The sequence below is a fragment of the Tympanuchus pallidicinctus genome, unplaced genomic scaffold, assembly GCF_026119805.1.
Source record: "Tympanuchus pallidicinctus isolate F22 unplaced genomic scaffold, pur_lepc_1.0 scaffold25, whole genome shotgun sequence".
Taxonomy (NCBI): Eukaryota; Metazoa; Chordata; class Aves; order Galliformes; family Phasianidae; genus Tympanuchus; species Tympanuchus pallidicinctus.
Genome location: NW_026294742.1, coordinates 4647128 through 4666844, shown reverse-complemented (window position 1 = coordinate 4666844; position 19717 = coordinate 4647128). Strand labels below are relative to the sequence as shown.

At 48.2% G+C, this 19717-nt stretch overlaps 3 protein-coding genes and 1 long non-coding RNA gene across 4 annotated transcripts; 3 read left to right on the top strand and 1 right to left on the bottom strand.

Annotated features, from left to right (window-relative positions):
• Window positions 1–475: 475 nt before the first annotated feature.
• MIF (macrophage migration inhibitory factor) lies at window positions 476–2287 on the top strand. Its single transcript, XM_052689905.1, has 3 exons — window positions 476–664; window positions 1095–1267; window positions 2026–2287. The coding sequence occupies exons 1-3, from the start codon at window positions 557–559 to the stop codon at window positions 2090–2092; spliced, it is 348 nt and encodes a 115-aa protein (XP_052545865.1). The 5' UTR covers window positions 476–556; the 3' UTR covers window positions 2093–2287.
• Window positions 2288–2638: 351 nt separating this feature from the next.
• DDX51 (DEAD-box helicase 51) lies at window positions 2639–11549 on the top strand. The gene is made up of 16 exons (XM_052689382.1): window positions 2639–2686; window positions 2760–3028; window positions 3309–3547; window positions 3678–3828; window positions 4802–4947; window positions 5285–5356; window positions 5534–5640; window positions 6170–6278; window positions 6891–7036; window positions 7638–7836; window positions 8492–8607; window positions 8702–8818; window positions 9491–9592; window positions 10060–10123; window positions 10345–10479; window positions 10962–11549. Exons 1-16 carry the CDS (start codon window positions 2664–2666, stop codon window positions 10986–10988), a joined length of 2022 nt encoding a protein of 673 aa, XP_052545342.1. The 5' UTR covers window positions 2639–2663; the 3' UTR covers window positions 10989–11549.
• Window positions 11550–12284: 735 nt separating this feature from the next.
• GSTT2B (glutathione S-transferase theta 2B) lies at window positions 12285–17459 on the top strand. The gene is made up of 5 exons (XM_052689380.1): window positions 12285–12448; window positions 14236–14323; window positions 14892–15042; window positions 15637–15813; window positions 16586–17459. The coding sequence occupies exons 1-5, from the start codon at window positions 12337–12339 to the stop codon at window positions 16784–16786; spliced, it is 729 nt and encodes a 242-aa protein (XP_052545340.1). The 5' UTR covers window positions 12285–12336; the 3' UTR covers window positions 16787–17459.
• Window positions 12349–14949, bottom strand: LOC128083818 (uncharacterized). The gene is made up of 2 exons (XR_008208198.1): window positions 14862–14949; window positions 12349–13334 (listed from the first exon to the last, which is right to left on the bottom strand). It is a non-coding gene; the product is annotated as an uncharacterized LOC128083818 (long non-coding RNA).
• Window positions 17460–19717: the final 2258 nt, after the last annotated feature.

Below are 19717 nucleotides of genomic sequence, written 5' to 3'. Positions count from 1 at the left end.
AGATGGAAACGAGGAGTTAGAGATCGCTTTCAATTTGACTGAAGAACATCACAGATTATCATGCTCACAAGTCAAGTTTTCCCTCACGTGTTATTAAAGTTATGCACACCGTTTAATTAAAAAAAAAAAAAACCAAAAGCACGAATTACTTGATTTGTCAAAAGGAAAAAAATGCATCATGCATCAATCAGGGCTGGTCTCCCCATTCTGCAGAATCCTGGACGGCAGCCCCACACGTGCGCGTGAAGGCTGTGTGCGAGCCGCCCGGAGCAGCAGGGCCCAACTCCAGCGTGCAGTGAGTAGCGCACGCTCTAAATATGCTCGCCGTCGTAACACCGAGCAGGAATAACGGCAGAAAGCAGCAGCCGCGCTCCGGCCGGGCCCTGGCACAGCGGAGCTGTTCGGTGCGCGGCCCCGCGGAGGCACCGCCCCGATCCCCACCCCGCAGGGCGCGGCCCCTTTAAGGCCGGCTCGGCGCAGCCCCGCGTGCACTGCGAGCCCCGCCATCTCTCGCGGTTCCTTCACTCCTCTCAGCCCGCAGCCCCTCGCCGCCGCCATGCCCATGTTCACCATCCACACCAACGTCTGCAAGGACGCCGTGCCCGACAGCCTGCTGGGCGAGCTCACCCAACAGCTGGCCAAGGCTACCGGCAAACCCGCGCAGGTGAGGCCCGGGGGGCGGGCGGGGAGCGCTACGCGCGGGGCCGCTCCTCGGGGCCGCGTGGGGATGAATGGGAAATGAGTGGGGAACGAATGGGGGGGTGGGAGCGCTACGCGGGGGCTGCGAGCCGAGCGTCGCGGGCCGGGCAATCGCAGCCCGGCAGTGCTGCCCCGCGGCGATGGGCCGCGCTGGGAGCTGCGGAGCCGGCCCGGCCCTCCGGCCTCCATCTCCGCCGCGTGGCCGCGGTCCGAACGCAGCCTTCGCCCTCCCCCGGCCTCAGAGCCCGGCTCGTGGGTCGGTGCGACTCGCGCTGTGCTTCGCCGCGGGCTCAGAAAGGACACGGCGCTATTGCATAACGCTCCGTGCTGTTAAGTGCTCTACCTGCAAAGAGGGCTGCGCGTTATTAACCCTCTGCCCGCTTTGTTCATTGCAGTACATAGCTGTGCACATCGTACCTGATCAGATGATGTCCTTTGGGGGCTCCACGGATCCCTGCGCTCTCTGCAGCCTCTACAGCATTGGCAAAATCGGAGGGCAGCAGAACAAGACCTACACCAAGCTGCTGTGCGATATGATTGCAAAGCACTTGCACGTATCTGCAGACAGGTAGGGTTGGGATGTGGTCCTTTTCATCTGTTGCTTTGGAAACTTCATTTGAAAACATAAAGAGCCAGCAATAAGTGCTTAGGAGAACACAAAGTAACCTCTTGTAGCTCTTCATGTCTGTTTTAAAGTTTGTTGCCTGCATCTTTCCCTTGGAAGTTCTCCAGAAAGCCTTGTAGGAAAGAACACCTGAGCGTTGGCAGAGTCCACAGCGTAGATTCATTCACTCCTGGGGTCTGATGTTTCCTCATGGTGGGGCCTGAAAGCACGAGGGAGAAGCAGTAGTAGGCTGGAGCTCACAGGCAAGTAGGAATTAGCAGGCTGCAGACAGTTCATGCACAGGTGGAGCTTTGGGGAGTGCCCACGTGCAGCAGTGATAGGCAGAACCAGCCTGCTGCCTCACATCCACGTGTTGGAAGGAAGAAGCACAGAGCCTCTGGGCTGTGTGTTGGTCTGCTGTGTGAGACTGCAGTGCTCTGAAACAAGAGGTTGGTCTCTGGAATTGTGGACAGGCTGCTACCCAAAAGGTGCCCGAGTTCTTCCTGACTGAAAAGCTTGTATTGGATAGAAAGAATGGTTCCAGAGGCTCCAGGAGTATCAGCTGATGGAGGTTATCACACAATGTTAAATGGGTTTCAGTAAAAACTTGTTTCTGGGAGGCAGGAGAGCACTCTCCTCTATCCTGTTGCCTTGTCTCACTCATTGCTTACAGAAACTAGCTAATAACTCATCTTTTGTGTATTCCTGTGCCTCTTCTGCAGGGTGTACATCAACTACTTCGACATAAACGCTGCCAACGTGGGCTGGAACGGTTCCACCTTTGCATAGAGCTCTCCCTCCTGTGCCCAAAGGCTGCTCCCATTCCTTCCCTCATGCTGCCCGTTAGAGACCACCACACAGCCGGCCCTGTGCTACTTGTGTGCACTCACGGATGGATGGCTCCTCGTTAGTGTGTTTCAGTACTGCTGCTTCAACATTCCTCTGTTTTCTCTGTGTAGAAAACAAATAAAGATTTAGAAATAAGCTGTCTGGTGTGGCCTTCAGTTGTGGATGGGGCTGGGTGATTGCTGTGGTTGTTAAAACAAATGGAGGATTTTGATTTGTTTCCATGTGTAGGAGCTGGCACTTCACAGTTATGCTGCATGGGAGTGCAGCAGTGCCACTGGGCCGTCTCTACCTCACTGTGCTCCATAGGTGCGCTTAGACCTCTGTTGCCCTAGACATGCAGCCAGCGCCGCGCCGGGCTCACGGCTTCGACGATCCCCTCGGCCGCCATCTTGGCTCCACCTCCCCTCAGGGCGCAGGCGTTCCCGACTCCTCGGCGCCCTCTCCCGCCTTTCTGGAGTCTTCCGTCGCGCGAGACCGTGACGTCATCACAGCGCGCCCCCCTCAGGCGGCCATGGCGCTGTTCGCGGTCAGCAGGTGGGCGGCGCGGCGCGGGGCTGCGGCCGTGCGTGGCGGCCGTGCGTGACGGGCTGCTTGTCGGCCGTTTCAGGTACGTCGGAGAGGAGGAGGAGGATGCGAACCACGAGGCGCAGGAGGAGCGGGCTCGGACCCTGCTGGAGCGGCTCCGTGAGCAGGCGAAGGCCCGGCAGCTGAGGCGGCAGCGGGAGCTCGGCGGAGCGGGGCCGGAGGATGGAGCCGCGGAGGGGAAGAGAAACGTAGAAGGCGCCGCGCAGGGCCGAGAAGGGCTGAGGAAGGAATGCGAGGGCGGCAGTGCGGTACTGAAGAGGAAGAGAGAGAGAGAGCCGGGCCCTGGGGCAGGTAACGGTGACACTGCCGCCCTCACCGCCATCTGCTCCCTGAGCAATTCCTTTTCTAGCAGAAAACCCGATATTGCAAACATCGGGGACCAGTACAGTGTAAGGGAAAGAGGGCTGCGTGTCAGCACGGTGCTCAGCTGCCCCCGTAGCACCAAAGCAACGTTTGGCTCTTGTGCTTGAATTCGGGGATAAGCTTGGTTAAGTTCTGTGATGGAAAACATTCCCCGTATCCCTTTTCTGTGGCACGTTGTGATCTATAGCTCTGCGTTGCTGTTACCTAGATTCTGAAGGAGACACCGAACAGCAGGAAGACAGGAGCAACCTTAAAAAAAAATCCTCTAAAAGGAAAAAGAGAGATGAGGGATCTGAAGGGGCAAGGAAGAAAGAGAGCAGTGAAGGAGCTGAAGGAAACCAAAGCGCAGAGGAGGAGCTGCCCTCGGCAGCCTTGGGGGAAGAAGCACAACCACCACCTTCCAGCCTGGCAGTTCTTGGAGATTATGATAAAAAGCCTGTGCAGAAGGTAATTGCCTTGACTGAATTTTGATGATAGCTGGGAATGAAAAGGTGCCTTATTAGCATGTATTTAGTATATAGCTTTGTCTTTTCGGTGGCAAAAAGCACCTTGCTACTCTCTTTTTCTCTCACCTCAGGTACAGCCCTTCTTGCCACACTGGCTTGCTCAACCCAAGCTAGTGCAAAAACGTATTAAAGAGAATCTAATTCCAATCAGAGATGTCCCAGGAATTCACCCCAAGCTGTTGAAAAAGCTGCAAATGAATGGAATAGAGTCCTTTTTTCCAGGTACCTTGTTAGTGCTCTTCTTTCTCTAAATTTGTTTACATATTTCCTTCACTCTTGCTCTATGATTTGTGTACTCAATGAGATGAAGCATGAAACAAAAGCAAGCTTAATGCATTAATGAATTCAGTTTTTAACCTCTGTTTTCATGAGGTGTGTGTTCTAGTAATTGAGGTAATTACTAGTATTTTATATACATTTTATAATTACTAGTATGACTAGTAATCTAGTCATAAATGCAACTACACAAAATGTTTTGAAGCAATACCTCACAGAAGCCGAAAGAGGGAGAGCTTGCTTTTGTTATTCCACTTCTACTTAGTTCCCTGGCTGCTAAACCTCACAGATGAAACAGGATTGCTGGTTTGTGAGGACAAGTTGTGAGGCAGGGAAATAAGAAGAGTTCACAGCTGGCAGTCATAGCTGTTGTTTTTACAGGACTGTTTGTTTCAGTCCTTGTAGCAAACTCTCTTGCAGCAAACTTTCTTGTAGCACCCTCTTGCAGCAAACTTGAATGACTTCAAAGCCTATGGAAAGTGTTTGTTTTGCTCCTTGGCAGGTAATGCTGATTTTCCTTGATGCATATTTTGTGTACTTCAAAAAAAAAAGGATGCTTACAGACAAGTATCCGTGGGTTTTAAGTCTGCCCAGTACCATCCCAATATGAATACAACAATATGGGCATGTGTTGAAAACAGTATTTGACAGAGTAACATCTATTCTGAGCATAAGAAATAGCTGAATTCTTGGGGAAGGAAATCTCTGTGCCCAGTGCTAAGCTCACAAATGAAAAAGACCTGGAGGAAAAAGCAGACAGTATCTGTACTGGTTTTACTTCTTCTAGTCTTACGCCTGCAGCAGCAGTGGTACAGATGTGGACACAGATTTGTTGTATACAACGTGGATTTCCTAGATAAACCAGTCTTAGTCTAGTTAATTAACTCTGCAAGTAATGTGTGTTTCCATTTCTGTTCAGTTCAGGCAGAGGTGATACCTGCTGTTCTGCAGAGTGCATCCAATGGGTATTTGATGGGGCAGGGAGGATACCGCCCCAGGGACATCTGTGTCTCAGCACCCACTGGCAGTGGAAAAACCCTGTCTTTTGTCATCCCAATAGTGCAGGTGAGTTTTTACTACCAGCAAAATACCTGTAGGGAAAACGTGGAGTTGCTTTTGTTCAGGCAAAACTTGAACTTAAAAGTAGATGAGAAAGCTGAGAAACTTGTGAATGCCAATCAGCAGGGATTTTTTGCTCAGAGCTGTCTGGAGGGTCTACATGAACCCACTTGTGCTCACTGCTGTTTTGCAGACAGCTGACAAAACACGAGGAGTTGAAAGGGAATAAAACAGAAATGTAAAACTCTGGGAGGACGTGTGAAGCCTCTCTCTTCTCATTAGTTTAAAGAAACTCCTTCTCACCCCGTTGTGTTAGGGCCTCATTTGACCTTTGTTTTTACAGGTTCTGCTGGATAGGGTAGTTTGCCAAGTGCGAGCTCTGGTTGTTCTGCCCACCAAGGAACTGGCTCAACAGGTAAGTAGCTCTTCACCTTTCTTGCTGAGCAGAACTGTGCTGAAAGAAGGGCTGACGCAGTAAATATTTGCATGGCTGTTCAGGAAAGCAGGCTGAATGCTCTGTCAGTGGGATTGTTAATGAAAAGTATCAGTATCACTGATTTTCTTGCAGCTAACAAAGCCCGTTTCTTTACAGGTGAGTAAAGTGTTCAACATTTACACCGATGGGACAGGTCTGAAGGTTGTATTGATTACTGGCCAGAAATCTTTCGCAAAGGAGCAAGAAATGCTCGTCCAGAAAAAGTAGGTTGTGGTCTTTTGATAAGGTTTATAGAGGTTGTAAACTCTAATCTGCACAAGCAGAGGTCAAAATACAAACTGTTGTATTGCACCATCGTGCGAGAAGATTTTGGATAGTGGGTTTATGTGCTAGAGGTTGTTTTTGTTTTTTTCCCAGGTGCCTGCTTCAGTTCTTTCTTGCAGTTGTTACATTTTCAGATTTTTAGGGCTCTTCACTACCTGAGTAGAACGAAACACTGTGTGCCCACAGAAACAACTGACTGACTGCTTTTTGCTGCAGCTTTCCTTAAGTGTTCTTTTCTGACTTGCATCCAAGAATGTTACTTTTTGTTTAAACGGGATACAATGGAGAGCAGGATTTAGTGCCCAGTATTGCTTTTGTTTGCTGGTAAATTGGATATTTGAATTGCAATTCTAAAATTACTATAAATGAAAAAACACGTGGAAAATCTTCGGGCCTTCTTACCAAAGATCTCTGATACATGCTGTACAGCGTGGGAGCAACTGACTGATGAGCAGCTTGTTCTTGCAGGGTGACAGGCTACTGCAGCCTTGCTGATATTATTGTGGCCACACCAGGGCGGCTCGCAGATCACATCAGCAAGACCCCAGGGTTCAGCCTGACGCAGCTTCGCTTCCTGGTGAGTCACCTCCACACGTCTCCCATTGCAGAGCAGGGGCTGTTGGCTCTGTAATTCTTGCTTTGTTCTTGCACAGGGCATAAATGTATCTGTGTTGGAACTGTTGTGTGTACTTGGTTCGTGCTTTAGGCAGTTCATGCAGCTGCCTTAAGATGAGAAGTTCTGTTCCCACTTGTGACACTTTCTTACGCTTGCAGACACAAAAAATAGTGTGTGGTGGTGTTTTTGTTTTTTTTTTTCCAGGGTTAATTATCAGGGTTTCAAGTTAATTCCACCATATTGGAATCTGTATAGAGACATGGCTTCCATCTTAATTAGGGTTTGAAGTATTTTCTCTTAAATGCAAACATGTATTTGCAAAAGTGCAAATGAACTTGTGTGTAGTTTGAGTGCCTGGTTGGCTTCTGAGCAACTGAAATGAAAGCAGAATTCTGTTTGGGGATAGAAATGTGTGCCTTCATTTGAGAAAAGATGGGCAAAGTAAGCGTTTCTGTTGACGAGAAGCTTTTATACGTCTTGGATTCTGGCTCACTGTTATAGATTTAAATAAATAAATGAGCTGCCACGTTCAAGACAGTGTTTAACATGTAGTTTTTTTGTCTGTGGCTACAGATCATAGACGAAGCTGACCGTATGATTGATGACATGCACCAGAATTGGCTGAACCAAGTTGTCAAAGCTGCATTCCAAGCAGAAAATGAAGCTGGTTCCAGTACACTTTTTCAGAGGACCAAACCAGGGCCTGTAACAGCAGCTGGGTAAGCTGCAAAATGCATTTGTTTGAGCTGTTTGCAAGGATATTCAGAGAATTGTCTGCCAAAGTGAGGCAGCTACTTCTTCAAAGCTTGAAAAAGCAGGCAGTGAACAGCTGGTATTAAAGGATGTCTTTTAGGCTGAAATCTAAGTATTGTCTTCTTCAGGCGTTCCTTAACTAGACTAAAGCAGCATCCAAAGAATACACAAATAGTGCAAGTCTCTGAATCATTTACACAGCAAACAATAGCACTGCCCTCTGACATACTTGAGTAATTTGAAGGAAAGTGCTGAACTGTGCATCTGCAGCTGCTCTTTTCAAATAGCATGGCAGAGGTGCATCAGAAACCGAGATCAGCAGCAAAGGAAGGAAGTGACTCGGATTGGGGCAGGGGTGACTGGGGCACAAGGTAACAAATGAGGGTTGAGCAGTTGAGTTGAGAATGCTGATCCAGTTCCATCTGTGAGCTCCACTGTTAAAGGAGAGTGGGAAAGATCTTACCAGTGTGGGAAATGGGTGTCAAAAAGAGTTCATCTGAAGGCACGTGGTGGGGAATTCCTTTGCCCTATCCTCAGAGTTCAGTTTCCATGTGCTGTTCATTTCAGCTGCTGTTACCCTCAGATACCCTTACAGAAACTGCTGTTTTCAGCTACGCTGACCCAGGACCCAGAGAAGCTGCAGCAGTTGGGCTTGTTTCAGCCTCGCCTCTTCACGTCTGTCTACTCTGAGAAAAAAACACTCAGAGATGGAACAGAGACCGAACAGGATTCTGAAGAGAAGTACACCCTGCCTGAGGGGCTGTCGGTATGATATGAATTCTCTTGCAAATGTAGAAGTAACCTATTTGGTAGCTGTTGGAAAAAAGAAGGTGTTTGAGTAAATTAGACTTTGAGATTAGTTTAACTCTGGGATATCTAGTGATGTTTGTAGCCTATGAACAAATACACCTTTCCTTCAATGTCTTGTGTTACAGAGATGCTGAGAGAAAGTGGCTTTGGGAGTTTTTGTGACTCCAAGAGCTCTGCCTTCACTCACCTGTTTTCTCATTACTGTTTGTTTGGTTAGGACCAGAATTCTTTAAAATTAAACTCTTCATACCAAATTAAACTTGCTTGCAAAAGGGAGTGGAGATGAGCAGCAATGTACACTTCTCAACTGCCCGTCTCAAGTTGTATTTTACACATGCATTCTAAGGCATGTGAATACAAATCCATCTGTAGACCAGAAGGCAGTGTGTGTTGTTACTTGCCACAGAGAAGTGAGAGAACAACATAGGTCTCCTGCCTCTGCCTGATGCTGTGTTGCTGTGACTTGTTCTAAATCGGGGGTGGCACTGTGGGAACTGGTTTTGTTGCAAAACATCCAAGTCTATGTAGGTTATGGACAGGTAGTAAGTTTCAGGGAAGAAAGCCCTGGCAAGAACTAATTTGTCTCTGAACTTCTTCCCTGATGACTGCAGCAAAGTTACGTGCCTTGTGACCTGAATTCCAAGCCGTTGCTCCTCTTGCACTTCATGCTGACAAAGAAGTTCACCCGTGTGTTGTGTTTTACCAACTCCAGAGAGGCTTCCCACAGGTGAATATATTCCTGAGGCCATTTGGCAGATAGCGGCCACGGTGGTGTTACAGTGAAGTGGTGAGGTGATGGTTTCTGTCCCATCCACCTGCAGATTGTTCCTGCTTGTTCAAGCTTTTGGTGGAATCACTGTGGCTGAGTTTTCCTCTCGGTTAGCTCCAAACGAGAGACAGAGAACCATGAAGGAATTTGAACAAGGAAAGATACAACTGTGAGTATCTTAAATGAGTTTCCTGTAAGTGTCAGGACATACACTATTTCTAGTGTAAAACTAGTCAGAATTAAGAGGATATTTCAACAGGGCTCCCCTGTAAAACAGCGTGCAGGAATGAGTTGAAAAACGTGGGACCTGGCTCAGATTGGCAGCTGGGTTTACTATCCATGCTATCCATTTCTATCCATAATTTTGATTCACTTTGTGATGTTCATAACTGTATTGGGATTGCATCTGTGAAATGTCCCCCAAAAAAAGGTAAATGTTTATTTTTTGGATTTGCTTTTTGTCCAAACCTGGTATTTAAATTCTTCCTTGATTACTGGCAGACACCTCACTGTCTGCATTCAGTACCTTTAAGGAATGCTCAGATGTTTACAGGTTTGTAACCTGTGGTGTGCTGGCAGCTGTCTGGCTCAGTGCTGCAGGCTTGGAGAGCCTGGAAATGCTTTATAGCTTTTCATATGTAACTGTAGTGGCACTTAGGCAGCTAATGCCAGTTACACCCTGTGACTTACAGTGCTGCTTGAATGCTTAGTGCTCAGAAAAGTTGAGTGCCCAGTTTTAACAGAGATTAGCAGTAGCTGTGCTGTGTTCAGCTGTTTTCTATGTGTTTGTGGAATGGCAGAGATGCTACCTGAAAATAACTGTATGTACATTCAAAACCAGGTTAATCAGCACAGATGCCACTGCTCGAGGGATTGACATTAAAGGAGTGAACTGTGTAATAAACTATGACACACCTCAGTTCATCAGGACTTACATTCACCGGTAAGACAAAGCAGGGGCAAAAGGGAGATGCTGGAGCCTGGTGCTCTCTGAAATACTTAGTATAAGCGACATGCACTTAAAAAAATCCAGAGCTGAAACTCCTTTTAACTTCAGTGTAGAGCTAATTTCTTAAATCAGAAGCTAATTCATGGCATCATGAGAGCAATGTAGTATTAAAACAGCAATCTAGCACCCTGTTATATAAAATGTGTTTTATAGGAGCTAGAAACATTGTCCTGAAGAACGTCAGGTTGGGTTTCCAGAGGCTCAGAACACTGCAGAGGTTCAGCAGCTGTAAATGGACTCTGGAAAAGTTCATCCTTTGTAGCACATGGCTAGCCCTGTTAAACATAAACATCCAGACTTTCTCCTAAATCTGGAGAGTTTCACAGTCAGGCTCCTGAAGCAGATGTGGCAGTGACTGCTGCATGAGTGAACTGACCTGATGTTCCTTCTCCTGATTTCAGTGTTGGAAGAACAGCTCGTGCAGGGAAAGCAGGCTTAGCTTTCAGCATGGTCCTCAGAATCCAGGTATGTCATCGGTGTGAGATTCATTTGAAATGGAAATGTTCATGTTACTTTTCACCTTCTCCAGTCAGCTGTTTTGTACTTGGAAAATCTTTATTCAGTCACTCTGTGACGGGGCAGAAAATCCCAAAATGTGCTCATTTTCCAGCTGAGAGACAGCAGGCTGCCCCCTGCAAACGGGAGGCACTCACTTCTTTTTCTGCTGTGTCTGTTTTGTTGTGCAGGAACGCAGGTTTCGGCAGATGTTGAAGGATGCTGGCATTCCAGACATAAAGCAGCACTTGGTCAAGGGCAAGTCGTTAAAGCCACTGGTGCAGCAATATGAGGAGGCTCTGTCTAAACTAGAGAGGACAGTCAAGGTAACTGAGAGAGGGAAGAACAGCAGAAAATGGGGAAGGAAATTAAAAATTTAAAGCTACAGTTTACAGTTCCTTGCAAGTGATGACAAGCACAAGTATTAGTGTCCAGAAGCCTTCTCCTGGACTGAGACATAGCTGTTTGGGTGTGAAGGAAAGCATTTTCTGCAGACCTTTACACACCAGTAGGAAAGTTGAGAGCTTTTGGACAGAAGCAGGATAGCACTTAACTTGCCACGTTGGTGGACAAGGGAACTGTAACGGATAGTTTTGTGCTGTGTGATTTGTGTAAGTGTTCTGCTCTCTTCTTTGAGGACTTGACAAACTTTTGTTCTTGAAGAATTACGATTTTGAGTTGCAGATTTGGATTATTAGGGGCAGAGCAGAACAGATCGTGATACTGTTACTTTGCTGCCCAAAGTCCCTTCTGCATGGCCCTGGGCAGGAACATTTCCAGTCATCTTCTCAACTTTAATTTTGAACAGGTCGAGCGAGCACAGAAACGAGTCTGAATGAACGCAGGCAGAGGTGGCTGTGCTTCATGGCACGGAAGATAACCAGCACAGTAACAAGGAGATGTGGTTCCTGAGCTCGGTGCTCATCTCCTCAAGCTTATCTTGTCTAAAATCAGCTGTTACATGCCTCATTCTCGTTTGGAGGACACAGGAAACAGGCTTAATTTACTGGCTTTCAAGAAGCAAATGCAATTGTTTTTGAAGAGGATTTTGCATCATTGCCCAGCTGGCATATTGACAACTGCCTCCAGTGAACAGAAGAGCCATGTCCACTTCTTGGTCACGGGTCTGATGGAGCTGCTGGTCACCAGATGTGTGGGTTGTGCCTTTTTTGCCTCTGAAATTGGACAGCTCAGTTCTGCCATGTTGTGCAAGGAGCTGCATCCTCATGAAAGCATAAGAATGCATGCAGTGCAGTGCCTGGAGCAGAATCCTGTTTGAAGAACTGTTGTAGATTGAATGAACTGCAACTTTTAAATAAATAGACATAGTATATTTTAAAAAGATTTTATATATACTATCCTAAAGTTTCTGAAATACAGAGGTGATGACAGTGGATTTTTGGTTGTATTGCTGTGTCTTTTTGTTATTTCCTTGCCTGCATTGTTTCCTTCCTTTCAGTACAAGGGGTAGCAGCAGCTGTGCTAAGTGTTACTGTTAACGCAGACTAAAACATCTCATGTCTACTATGAATTTAAAAGCCTTAATTCTATATTTACCTCTGGTATTTTCAGCCCCTGACTAACAACTGCCCTGTGGTTGTAGCCTCCACCTGCCCTTGGAGACCTGCAGGAAGAGATCCAGCTCTGGCTTTTGTTGTTTTGTAAAACAATGTAAATGAACACCATCGTTGGCAATACATTGATGAAGGAAAAATAAAAGGGAGGGTATTGGAAAGTAAGTAATTGTAAGCACAGCAGGAGCAACATGTGACTGTCACAGCAGCCAAGCCTGCATCTGTCCTGCTGCTCGGGTGCTGTACCTGCCTGTCAAGTTGGTTTTGCTTAGTCATGGAGGAGATGTGTGCAACCCCCTACACCAGAACTGCGAGTTCCCATGAGCGAACTCGCCCGGGCACAGCATCCCATTAATCAACTGCCTTCATGTCTTATCATTCAGTGATTAAGAACAGTGATTAAGCCGAACCAGGTCCTGATGACACGTTGAAGAACTTCGCCCTGTGGGTCCTGGGGAGCGGCTGTATCATGGCTTCGCTTCGGGCGGTGCGGAGCGCAGCCGGTCGGGAACGGGGCGGGAGCTCCGGGTCCTCCTCCGCGGTGCCGCCCCGCCCCGTGCCGGCGTCTGCGGGACAGAACGGAGGGGACGGCAGCGAGGCAGCGGCAGCATGGGGCTGGAGCTGTACCTCGATCTGCTCTCGCAGCCTTGCCGGGCAGTTTTCCTCTTCGCCCGCTGCAACAACATCCCGTTCGAGTTCAAACGGGTGGAGCTGATGAAGGGTGAGCGGGGATGGGAAGGGGCCGCTGCCCCCCGGTAGCAGCGGGCGGGGGATTCGCGTCCAGTGTGGAAACTCCGGTTGTTACCGGGCGGTGCTGCCGCCCTCGTCCCCACCTCGTGCTGAGGTTCTGCAGAGCTGTGTGCGAGCTCTTTGAAAACAGTCCATCAGAAAATGGGGGACAGGAAAAGAGACGTCGTTCTGAGAAGTAAGGCTCCTCGGGGTGCCGGCCAAAAGGAGATGGAAGTGCACCCAGCAGCGTGGGCTTCGCCCCTTTCAAGTAATGGGAGCTCCGTGCTGCAGCACAGTGTGGTTCTCCTCTGGGTGTAGCAGTGGGGCACAGTGGGGTGAAGTCATGCTGACAGCACTGGGAGATGGCAAAGGCAGGGGAGGGTGAAGTGCAGCAGCCAGAATGGGAAAGCTGAGGGCTGCAGAAGGGAGAAGGGCTTTTGTTTGTTCCAGAACCAACTGACGGAGGGTAGGAGCCCCACAGAGAGGTATCGTATGTTTTCATCAGAGGACGTCTGGAGATCTGTATCTCTTTCCTTTGCTGGTAAAAACTGCCTTTCAGCCTTTCTAGTGGTCTGTTGTGAAATTCAGTGAATGTATTGGGCTTAAAATGCAAGATGAGAAGGTTTACGAGGCTCAAACTGATAGAGAAACAAGAGAGGCTCCAGCTTGTTATGAGAAAAACCTCTGGGTGTTGTGGTTTCTGCTCTGGGTGTTCCCCTCGTGCCTTGGCTGCTCACCGAATGCACTTGATGCTGCTTTCCTCTTAACAGCCTGTCTCAGTAGAGGCTGATTGCAGCTGGGGTAAAAGCCCATACGGTGTCTTTTCCCTTGTTGCCAACGAATGGTTGTGGTGAGACGTTGATCCAAATGAGAAGAGGCTGGCAGGCAAGCAGGGAGAGCATGAAGAGGAATGGAAAAATTGAAAGAGAATTACTCAGAGATTGGGTTTGCCAAGTTCTGGGAAAACAAACCTTTTCCAGAGCATCTCCTGGGGCACAAAGATTCCCAGGTGACTCACGCATGACAGGGGGAAAGGCACTGGAGAGATGTGACTGTGGAGATGCACGTGTGTGACTCTGAAGCCAGGGGCTGGGAAGAGGCTGGCGTGAATGAAGGTATCTGGGTTTGGGTCCAGAGGTAACAAAGCACAGCGGGACTCCAAAGGAACAAAACACCTCTGGTTGGCTTTACCCACTGCCTGCTTTACAGAGGAGACCTAAAAGACGGCTTAAAAGCAAACTCACGTCTGTTTTTGCTCTGATCTGTGATAAAGAAAACTCGCACAAAGAGCAAAGAGCTTATTGATATGTTTGTAATAAAGTTCTCATGGCTTTATATGGAATCATAGGAATTTGTTTCCTCTAAACAGAGGACTATAAAGAGAGTTTAATATGAATTTTCTCATTTTCCAGGAAAAAGAAAAAAAAAAAAAAAGAAAGGGAAAAATTGCTTTCTTTCTCACTATCCCTGTGGTTAACCCACTGTGTTTGTGGTACGGAGATCCCTTCCCCCCAAAGCTCCTTGGTGTTCGTGCCCTGACAGGTGCCTCCAAGCACAAACTTTGTGCTGATACCGCCTTGAGTTGACAAACATTGCTGGTATGAAAGGACTCTGAACCTTTGTCAAGAGGTTGTTCTGGTATGCAGGCAATAAGTGGTACAGGGCTGTATTTGTACAGTCCAAGCCAGAAATGGTCCATGTGTTGCCCGCGGGCTCCTCAGCTGATCCCAGATGGGAGCTGAGCACCACTGATGAGAAAAAATCTCTCATTTCCCTCAGGGCAGCATAAGACCGAGGAGTTCAGGAAGGTGAACATGCTGATGAAAGTGCCTGCACTGAAGGATGGTTCCTTCACCTTGGCAGAGAGGTAAGGCACAAATAAGCTCAGTCCTCTGCGGAAGCACTGTTTGTCCTGATGCTTGATGAAAACTCTGAGCTGCTGCTTGGAGCTAGCTTGCATGCAGGCAATGTCTCTGAGCTCAGACACCTGCCCCTATGTCCTCTGCTCTCTGCCTTCAGCTGGGGGCTGTAGTTCAATGTGTAGATCTGTCAGAAGGCACCTGCTGCAGGATGGCCTGGCAGCGCTAAGCTCTGAGTTGGAATGAACTCATTCTGTGGTTTATATACGCTCTGAAATGTCTGCAGGGTAACTGTAGCACAGCCAGGCAGACGCAATGGTGATGCCTGTTGGTGGTCATGCAATGGTGGCCTGCTGGTGACGCGATGGACGATTGCTGTCCCTGAGCAACCAGCAAGCCAGCACAAACTCTGCCATGTGCTGTGACCACCCAATGATCACACATTCTCACTTATACCTGACTTAAATTACATTTGTACTGCTGCTCACACAGCAGTGCAGTATTCGGAAGAAGGAGAAAGGATGAGGTGCCTTCATCTCAGCTTACCACTCACTGCTCTGTCCTGCTCTCTGCCAGCGTTGCCATCCTCATGTACCTGGCCCGGAAATTCAAGACTCCCGATCACTGGTATCCCTCTGACCTGCAGAAACAGGCCAGAGTTGATGAGTACCTGTCATGGCAGCAGGCCAACATTCGTGGGAAGGCGAGCAAGGTGTTCCTATGTAAGGTAAGGTACACTAAAAACTGAGAGCTGAGAGCGCAACGGCAACCCTCTGTGTGCTGGGCCTTTCTAAGTGAGCATGCAAACCGGGTGACAGGAACAAACCTAGACCTGGGATTGATGCGGCTGGTTGGTAGTAGATCTTTGCCCAAATGAAGTAGTCTGAATCCTTCCTGCTGCAGCCATAGCTCTGAAGTCTGTGGGGCTCATTCTTTGTCAATGCAGACCAAGCAGTGTGCATGGTGAATGTACCCTGTATGAACAGCAAGCAGCAGGCACAGCTCGCTGCCTTCCGCCCAGCTTCATGGAGAGAAGGAACATCCCACTGTTAAACAAAATGCAGCTGTTTAAAGATGATGCAGCCCTCCCTTGAGAGAAGACACGCGTGGTTGAAATTTCAGACTTTCTAGGGAGGAGACACAGACAGATGGGAAGCAAGGATGGTTACTGACATTCATCTGTTCAACAGCTTGTTCTGTTCAACAAACAGCTGTTCTTGGGCACGGACACTGGGGGATCCTTAGAAGAAGGCAGTTTGAGGCCTGGACTTCATTTAGAGGGAAACGTGCAAAAAGCAGTGTCTGTTCTTTTCCCTGCCAGGTGCTGATTCCTCTGCTTACAGGCCAGCCACTGCCTTCAGAGAAGTTGGAAAATGCTATTGAGGAGCTGAACGTTGTCCTGAATCAGTTTGAGGAGAAGTTCTTGCAGGGCAAGCCCTTCATTGCGGGCAGTGAGATCTCCTTGGCAGACCTCGTGGCCCTGGTGGAGCTCATGCAGGTGAGCTTCGATCGCGGTGCTGTCAGATCTACAAGCTGGGCTGTGGGCAGCAGCATCTCTGTAGGACAGATCCTTCTCTCTGCAGTTTAGTCTTCAGTGGAATTAAAACTTGTTCCTTTTTGACCACAAGCAGAATTGAGTTTGCCAGGGAATTTCTCTTTAGAGAAGTTTGGACAAAATTTTCATTTTCTGGTATTTCTTCCAGGAAAAAAGGAAAAAAGTAGACAGAGGAGGATGAAGGAGAGATTGAAAGAACACAAATTCAGGAGAGAAGCTGAACTGCATTTGTCTTGAGGCAGCTGAATGTAAGGTGCTCATTGACCACGCTTTGTCTTTTGAGCAGCAGAGCAGGAACTCCTCACTCTCCTTCCTAGACAGAAGTAGTGCAGCGCTGTCTGCGCTGTGTAGAAATAAAGTCACTTTCTGTTTTAGGGGAGAATAAATCTATTTGATTGTCTCCCAGTACCAGGATTCAGTGTCATACAATGAGCTACAGAAATCACAGGGATTTGGAAGAGGCACGTTGGTGTGTGTGGACCTGTGTGTTCCACGTTACACAGTCTGGGGGTCTGCCACAGCTGTGCTTCCACTGCAGCTCCCAGGGGACAGCACTGCTTCCTGCAGGTTAACAAGCAGAGATGAACTCCACCTAATGAACTCCATGACTTTGTTGCCTCAAAGGAGAGGCACGTCTGTGCTTCGTTCTGCTCCCAGCCCTGGCTGGCTGCTGGCAGGGAAGCCTGATGCCTGGGTTCTGTTGCTCTCTCTGCAGCCTGTTGCTTCTGGCTACAACTTCTTTGAGGAGAGGCCCCAGTTGGCGGAGTGGCGCAGGAGGGTGGAAGAAGCCGTGGGGAAGCAGCGCTTCCAGGAAGCACACGAAGAGATCCTGAATGCCAAGAATGTGGCTGCTGAGAAAATGGCACCTGAGCTGCGGGAGCACTTAAAGCAACAGCTCTTAAAGCAAATCAATTAGAACAAAAGGCGTCACACTCCAATTAAAATGAATGATTTTGGGTAAGCTTTTAGTAAAATTTCAATATTTCCTCTAATAATAGTACAAAAAACTGCATTCCAGAAAATGCGCTTCAATTACAGTCTTTTTGCAACTTAGAAGGGAAGAAAACTACATCTTGGACTGCAGGCAGGCAGCCCTTGGCTGCTTCCCCTGCCCAGAGGGTAAGGGAGCTCCTGGCCACTAGAGGCTGCTGTGTTATAGATCAGAGCAAAGGGACCCTCGGAGCGAGGGAGCCGTGCGAGTTTTCGAGTGAGGTCTGAGAAGGATGGGGTGAAGCCCGTGAACGAAGATCCTCAACAACAGCCTTATGCCATCGTCTACATAGCTCATGCACAGTTGAGAAAAGCTGGTTTTCTAGCTGAAATCACTGCCAACCACGTGGGAGCCTTCCTCAAACCACATCGGTGCTCCATCCTTTCCCCAGACAGCTCTATGGAAGACATTTAAACCAGGTTCCCCGCTGCTGAATGCTGCTGTGGCTGGGGCTGTACTGGGGGCAGAGGGGGCTGGTGGCCAGCCCCAGGGCAAGTGCAGTGCTTAGCAAGCAAGCTAACTAATGCTGAAATAATGTTCATGTTCCACTACTCTTCTGTCATGACATATTCTCCAGTAAAGTTAATTGTTACACTTGCAGAGTGTCCTAGCTCTGTTTGGATTTGTAAACAGAACTGAGAAAGGGGCAGCCCTGGATTCCTTACACAGACCTGTGTGGTTCCCTTTCATAACCTCCTCACGGCCTCCCCTTGCACGCCTTCCTGTCCTCTTCCAGTTTCTGCCCTTCCATTTCCCAGGTAAGAACTATGAATCCTCCCAGTTTGCATAACTGTTTTTTCCTCCTTGTTTAACACTGGTTTCAGCTGGAAGTCTGTGGTGTGCTAGGTGGTTACACTGCCCACAGTGATGGCTGTGTGGTGCAGTGGGTTTGAGGTGTCTGCCATGTCAATGCTAGTCAAGTGACAGCAGTGCTCAGAGAAGATGAAAACAGCTGCTCAAACAGTCTCACATATCCTTTCAGCTGCACCTGCGGTTTTGGGGAATAAGCCATCTGTTTATTTGAGTTTCCTGAGTAAACCTGCCCTCTAGATCAAAAGGGCACCACGAACCAGAGTTTGCAGTGCGTGTCCCCCAGGTATGAGCTAAGCCAGGCAGGTCAATCCTCTCTCTGCTCTTCCAGCTTGCAGGATATCCTAAATGTCACTAGTGAGCAAAGCAAAGTTTGCCCAAAAAACGCTTTCATTTTCTGCACTGACACAAGCAGAGAATAACTTGTTTTCTCTAATTTTTATTATCTTCTTGCATTCTGCCCAGCAAACTCAGTAACTTGCCCTGAGAGTGTTTGCACTGTTGCCACCTGACCTGTAACTGCTGTAGGTGCTGCTCTGCCGTAGCAGCTTGCCTGTAGTTCTGAGCCTAAAGAAAAGAGGCTGTTTATGCCATGCTGCCAACCACTTCCTTTCTTCTGCAACCTGCAGCTTACCACATCCAGCTGGCTGGGCTTCACTCTAAATAAAATAGGTCCCTCCTTGCAACCTCTTTTAGCACTGTTTGTGTAACTTCAAACTCCTCCAACTTCTCCCTTTTTTTGTAGAGAGCAAACTTTCTGTTTATGATAATAATAAATTCCTCAGCTTCTGTTCAAGTAGAAACAGACCAGAGACAACAAAGGCCAAGAGCCAAATCAGACAGTCCTCAAATGAAGCTTGTTAGCAGAGCTTTCTTAATATATATTTCCCTGCAGAGTCTCAAGACTAGGCTTTGTGCATGTGAAACCATTGTGAGAGCCAAAGCAAATGCAGGACCAGCACTTGGTCTTATTGAAGCTCATCCCATTGGCCTCAGCCCAGCAATCCACCCTGTCCAGATCCTTCTGTAGGGCCATCCTACTCCCAGGCAGATCAACTCCCAGTTTGGCATCATCTGCAAACTTACTGTAGGTTCACTCAATCCCCTCATCCAGGTCATCAACAAAGGTACTAAACAGGACATGCCCCAGTTCCGACCCCAGGGGACACCACTTGTGATCTGCCTTTCGTGAACCTGTGCTGTCTGGGCCTGATCCCCTAGTTGTCTTGCACATGCTGTGTGATCTCACTCAAGATCATCTGTTCCATAGCTTTCCTTGGCACAGAGGTGAGGCTGACAGGCCTGTGGCTCCCTGTATGCTCCTTATGACTCTTCTTGTAGATGGGAGTCACAACGGCAAGCCTCCAGTGCTCTGGGACCTCTCCAGTTGACCAGGAATGCTGATGGATGGTGGAAAGCAGCTTGGTAATCACCTCTGCCAGCTCTCAGCACCCTCAGGTGGAGCCCATCTGGTCCCATGGACTTGTGACAGTCCAGATGGAATAGTAGGTCTCTGTTTCCATCTGAACCGTGGGGTTTTACTCTGCTCCCCATCCCAGACTTTGAGGTCAGGGAGTAAAGTACCCTGAAAATAATCCATCTGATTTTTAAAGACAGATGTAAAACAGGCATCGAGAACCTCAACCTTTTCCTTGTCCTCAGTGGTGGTGTTCCCTGCCACATCCAGCAAAGGATGGCCGTTCTCCTTACCCCTAACCCCCTTTTATGGTTAACATTTGTAAAAAAGTTTTTTATTCTCTTTTGCTACAGACTTGCCTTGCTGTTGGTTTTTATCATGGAGATAAAGCATATCGTCCTTGTACTTTGCCTTCTGCTGTCCCTCCGCTTCCCCCATCTGGTTAATTTGTGTCATTTGATCTTAGCTGGTTCCAAATCCAAGGCTGAAAACCCCAAGAGCAGCTCTCTCTATCTGCCAAACCCAACAGGTTGTGCAAGAGTTTTGCCTGCTGCAGTGCAATGTTCACTGTCTGCTCCCCTTTGAGCTGAATATGGAGAGAGGTTGCGCATCCTGTGACAGCTTAACAT

Bases quoted from the DNA above. Each gene is read 5' to 3' on its own strand.
- MIF (XM_052689905.1), top strand. From the start codon at position 557: ATGCCCATGTTCACCATCCACACCAACGTCTGCAAGGACGCCGTGCCC. The intron at 665-1,094 runs GTGAGGCCCGGG...TGTTCATTGCAG, and splicing joins CTACCGGCAAACCCGCGCAG to TACATAGCTGTGCACATCGT. The intron at 1,268-2,025 runs GTAGGGTTGGGA...CCTCTTCTGCAG, and splicing joins TTGCACGTATCTGCAGACAG to GGTGTACATCAACTACTTCG.
- DDX51 (XM_052689382.1), top strand. From the start codon at position 2,664: ATGGCGCTGTTCGCGGTCAGCAG. The intron at 2,687-2,759 runs GTGGGCGGCGCG...CGGCCGTTTCAG, and splicing joins GCGCTGTTCGCGGTCAGCAG to GTACGTCGGAGAGGAGGAGG. The intron at 10,480-10,961 runs GTAACTGAGAGA...AATTTTGAACAG, and splicing joins AACTAGAGAGGACAGTCAAG to GTCGAGCGAGCACAGAAACG.
- GSTT2B (XM_052689380.1), top strand. From the start codon at position 12,337: ATGGGGCTGGAGCTGTACCTCGATCTGCTCTCGCAGCCTTGCCGGGCA. The intron at 12,449-14,235 runs GTGAGCGGGGAT...CATTTCCCTCAG, and splicing joins ACGGGTGGAGCTGATGAAGG to GGCAGCATAAGACCGAGGAG. The intron at 14,324-14,891 runs GTAAGGCACAAA...GCTCTCTGCCAG, and splicing joins TCCTTCACCTTGGCAGAGAG to CGTTGCCATCCTCATGTACC.